Source organism: Penaeus monodon, chromosome 19 (genome assembly GCF_015228065.2).
Source record: "Penaeus monodon isolate SGIC_2016 chromosome 19, NSTDA_Pmon_1, whole genome shotgun sequence".
Classification (NCBI taxonomy): Eukaryota; Metazoa; Arthropoda; class Malacostraca; order Decapoda; family Penaeidae; genus Penaeus; species Penaeus monodon.
In genome coordinates, this window is record NC_051404.1 from 47,935,357 (window position 1) to 47,940,607 (window position 5,251).

The 5,251-nt window shown below is 35.8% G+C and overlaps 1 protein-coding gene across 1 annotated transcript in view; it reads right to left on the reverse strand.

Moving 5' to 3' along the window:
• Nucleotides 1-392: 392 nt before the first annotated feature.
• LOC119585288 (gamma-tubulin complex component 3 homolog) overlaps nucleotides 393-5,251 on the reverse strand; it is a gene marked incomplete in the record, with an annotated part of 12,561 nt that continues 7,702 nt past the window's right edge. Inside the window, 9 exon segments of the mRNA XM_037933961.1 lie at nucleotides 393-1,436; nucleotides 2,074-2,208; nucleotides 2,709-2,834; nucleotides 3,064-3,284; nucleotides 3,422-3,557; nucleotides 3,695-3,899; nucleotides 4,062-4,254; nucleotides 4,386-4,537; nucleotides 4,948-5,141. Coding sequence (XP_037789889.1) covers nucleotides 1,263-1,436; nucleotides 2,074-2,208; nucleotides 2,709-2,834; nucleotides 3,064-3,284; nucleotides 3,422-3,557; nucleotides 3,695-3,899; nucleotides 4,062-4,254; nucleotides 4,386-4,537; nucleotides 4,948-5,141 — 1,536 coding nt within the window.

Below are 5,251 nucleotides of genomic sequence, written 5' to 3' on the forward strand. Positions count from 1 at the left end.
AATAACGTTTCAACTTTCACAATTGACCTCTTCAGTCTTGCTTAGGTAAACACAAGGAAATAGGAACATCCCATTCTTGTATCAGATGGAGCAGCTTTGGGATTCAGATACTAAAACATATTTACCTACCATCAACCTGCTGATGTAAATGTATCAATGTAACTTATCAATGTGCATCTATAGCATAACTTATGGTCTTTATTTTCATGCTCTGAACAGATTTCCAGAATGTGCAAGAAAACTTAGAAGGTACAAAATACTGAGAGAAAAATTATGATATTTATATCACATTATCAATCCACAATAAATGATTGAATGATCCACTGACCTTCAGTCTATGTTACTACAAATGTTAAAAGTCAAAATATAACCAAGGAAAAGAATAATTCCAATTGTATATTATAAACAAATTGTATTTGTTCTGCAGCAGTTAACACAGTCTGTACATGTCACTGTTGTCTCATTTCTAGTTGGCAAGTCACACTGAAATCTCACTCTGAGGTATTTGACAAACATCCAATCATACATATGGCAGGTTAGTTCACAGTGTTATCTGAACATACAAATATACATCACTGGGCATCCACAGGACAATTTATATAAATAAAAACTATTTCCTTGCATTCTTTCGTAAAAAAACAGACACATAACAGTCATTCAGCTTCACCTTATCTGAAACATCCCACACTTCAAACATCCAACAGTTATCCTGTCTTTCACAATTGCATGCCTTCCGCTCCGTTACTAACAATATTAAAGACAGGAATGTGATATAATAAAGATGTTAAAAATCGAAGAAGTGCACCACTGTTGTAAATATGTGTGTCTGCCTGTTGTGGCTGATTTACTAAGGTATATTTTCATCATACGTAATACAAGAATATTAAAATATTGCATAAACTTGTTCTAGTGAGATGATACAAATGTTGAGCTAAAAAATACTGAGAAAGAGAGCTAATGAAAATTCTGTCTCTCCTAACCACTATCTCTCTCTTCACTTGAAAATGTAATATATAGCTACTAGTAAAGTTGAACCCTCAAAAACTGAAAGCTATTTCCTATCTTACAAGACACTCCCTAAGCACAAAAAAAAGGAAAAAAGAAAGCTGCAACATTTACAATCACAGATGAGACAGGCATCCTAACTTCATTGGCCCTTGCGATCCAGGTCGGCCATTCTCCAGCTCTCTTTAGCAAGCAAGCACTTATAGCCTTATAAAAATATTCAGTTTCACAACAATATGTTTCCAAAGGCATCAACTTCATTGGCAGAAAGAAGTGCCCATGCTTTTCCGCTTGTGGTGATAAGTCAGTCGTTGGTTGAGACGGTGATCGCGACGGTGATAATATTCATTGAAGTCCAATCGGGTGCACAGCAAGTGGAGATTCTGGTCATCGTGTTGAGACAGCATCAGCAAGAAAGACTGGACCATATCCTGGAAATAGGAAATATGCATTCAAAAGACTATTTCCATTGAGAATTCCTGCCTACATGCACAGAATATACCTATAGTTTCTCTGAGAACATCACTGATCAAAGTACACATTTATGGGTAGAGTACAAACCATTACATGTAAATGGCAAAGTTAGTATTACGAAATCAATCCAGCAACTGGTTACTTGCTCATCTGTGATTCTATAAAACTAGAACAAATCATGGACAAAATAAAATAATCAACATCAAGAGAGATTACTTTATCAACATTTCTTGAATAAAGTTTTTGTGGTCAACTCAAATTAGCTCTTCTCCTTTTCCTGTATTTTTGTAGAAATTTTGTTACTAATTCAGAAAATATTCTGAAATGCAATAAAGCAATAGGTTTACATGGCATTACTATCTTTTGCATTTTACTTTGCCAAGTCCTGGTTTTCAAGTGGAAGGAGAGGAAAATCAAAAAACTATAAAAATTGTCTTGAAGAATATAATCCATTTTATAGTTCATAAGGTAATATTATGCAAATTTACCCTATTGTAGTGAATAAGCTTTTGAAAAAAAAAAAAACTATTGTAGTGAATAAGCTTTTGAAAAAAATTATTTTATCGATTCTTAACAAAACGCAATCTGTATTACCTGATAAGTCTGTGTGTTAATCCTTAAGTCTGACTTCAATTTTGGTACAACTTTAGTTAAGAATTCTTTCCTTCTTCGTTTCTCGACATCCTGCTGCTCTGCTGTTGTACCAAACTCACCTGCCTCTGTCTTGACCTGACATAACAAGGAGGAAATAAAATAGTCAAAAGATGAACTTTGAAAACAGATTATACATTTTAATATATAATCTAAACATGGACTTATTTAATGTTGAAACAAGATATGAAAAACACTGAGGAATTAATGTTAAAATCTTCATAATGTTTGTGGAATGTTTTTTTAATACTCCGCAAATGAGAAAATGTATTACAATGAATAGTTCAGATGATCTAACCTCATCAACTGAAAGTCTGATTACAATAGACATTTCCTATACAATGTATTATGGCCAAATCAAATCTATAACAGTATTAAACTCAAATCTTCTTTCACTAAGTTCTGGCTTACTGGTTTCTTGAACATTTCTCTCAATGCTTCTAAATAAAATTATAAACAGGCTAGTGTAAGTCCATATACATAAGGTAATTTGTTTACCAAAATTTAACATACTTGCGTGCAGGTACAATGGGGACTCTCTACCACATGCTTTCTCAAAACTGAAAACATATGCATACCTTGATTTCAGCTTCAGCATTCTTTCTAGCATTCACCTCTGCTGATACAGCCAGGGACAGCCTCTCCTGCAGACCTCGCAGGTTTTGGATCAAATTGTAAAAGGTTCTGAGGTGAGTTCTTACTTGCTGTGAAGGAGAAAAGCACATTGAAATTGAGTGACAAATACCCTCACACTGCTTCTAAAATAGAATTTATTTCTTTTGCTATAATGTGAAGGATGACCATTTATTTTAAAACAGCAGCAAACCACACAAACTTATTGAACAAATACATTCATAAAAAAATAAAACTGAACTTCTCAAAACCTAAAATGAGTTTGTGTTGTACATCATCTTACTAGACTGCAGTACAAACCTTTGATTTGCTATCAAGAAGTGCTCCAGCTACAATTCTCTTGAGGAACTCATTATGGGCTGCAATAACATCATCAAGGCTCTGTGCTGACTTGAGATTGGTCATTAGGCCATGCCAAGAGCACTCAAGAACCTCAAAAGTCATGTAGTACTGCATTTGGTGGACTAGATGCACCATCTCTGTTGTTAGGAGCTGGACTCCATGAAGCACAACACCTAACTCTGCAAGATTAAAAAACATTTAATATGAAAAAGACAAAAAAACAACAACAACTAAACTCTTTAGCGGTATATAAAGTCATGGCTTTGAGATTTCACATTCCACATAGTATATACATTTAGCTGCAAGGGAGACTGACCTGGCAAACCTCTGCACAATTTTGACGTAGCTGCCTGCTCTTTCCAAATGTCAGACAAGATCATCTCCATCCTTTTGTCTTTCCAGAGTGCATTGAACAGCATCAAGTACTGCCTCATGCAATCAGCAGTCAGTACCTACGAATGCAATGACTGTTAAATGATGTGCACATGATGCTAACTTATAATTCTATTCACAGATTGGGCAAGATCATTATGCAGTTCATTTCAATCTGATTTCTTCAAAAGGGTGACTGTAAAAATATCAGCCTTACCGTTCCAATTGGTCCATCTACATGATAGTCCAGACTGAACACATCCCAGCCAAGGTCACCGGGAGAGATCTCAAGCAATCTGACATCTAAACGTTCGAGGATGTCTGGTTCCTCATACTGAGCATTGCTGGCAGCCACTGCAGTCTCCAAGAGGGAAGACAGATTGTGTGGGTACAGGTATGTGGCTGGTCCACCCAACTCTGGACTGAAATTGAGAGGCAAGGTAAGCTATCTTTTGAAAACTAATTATACAGCCAATGCAATCTTAGCATATTACAGAAATGAGGAAAAATATAAAAATACTTCAAATAATTAACACCCTGTCTTCAATATAGCTATTCAAATACTCCCTGAATCCTATACTTACGTAAGAACCTGCATCAGGTAGTGTATAAAATCCCCCTGGCCAAGGAGAAGGTACCGACGTAGAGCACGAAGATGGTCCATCAGTTTGTGTCGTGTTAGGATCTCTTCTAGGACATGGCGTGAAGTTTCTCTAAAAGTCAGACTAACTAGATTGTCGAGCTGACTGTTTTCATCTTGAGTAAACAATGATTCAACTGAAAAGAAAGCAAATATTGAAAAATTATGGAGTTTGAATGAAAAGGAATATCTACAGTTTATCCTGGTTCAATAACTAGTTCTAGCACCCAACAGAAATGTATCATTAAACAAATCACATGTTACTAACCAGTTGTCTGTTGAAGAGCAGACTTGATTGCATCACGTCCTGCTATTGGAGCACGGAAATGACAGACATTACGAAGGAAATTGAGAGATTTACCGGAAGCAAGCACCTTCTGTGCCTGACTCTTGCTAATGAAAGATGGCAACATGCACCACCTATCAAGAGATCAAAGAGATGAGGTCACAAAAATGAAGGTTTTGTAGTGGTGCAGTGACACATGTCATTCTTTTCAGAATTAAGTCAATTACAAAAAAAGACTACAGTCACAATTTCAGTAACCAAATACAATAAATCTGTTCAAAAATACAAAGTTTGACCTTTAAATTCCAAGCCTTAAAAAAAAGTATACATATACTTTTGATATGGGATTTGGTATACAGCAAATTCCTTACTCAAAGACAATAAAATCAACTAAACAGGCAGTTACCTCAATCTGGCATCAATTCTAATAGTTAAAATTTTGACTAAGTACATGTCTGACCATAACAGAATTACAATATTTCAGAACAAGTGATGAAAACAAAACAAATTAAAACTCGCACATGCCAACCAAAAATGTCCTCACCTTATTGAATACTTGTCCTGCCACAGCTTGTCATCAGAAACTGTGTGATCTGAAGCAATGAAGAACTCATGGTGAGGATCCTCCAGTGTGCCGTCTAAAAGCCACTGAGTGAGCATAACATACAGAGGTGTGCAGGCCATGTTCAGGACGTGACGGACTACTGTTCTGTGTCCTGGATCTCCATGGTGCATGTGCTGTTTGGAAGGAAAAGGATTTTAACTACTTATTACTAAACAGACATACTGGGAATTCTAATCTGTTTTCTTCATAATTTGCAGTAATAGTGAATTTTCCAACACTAATC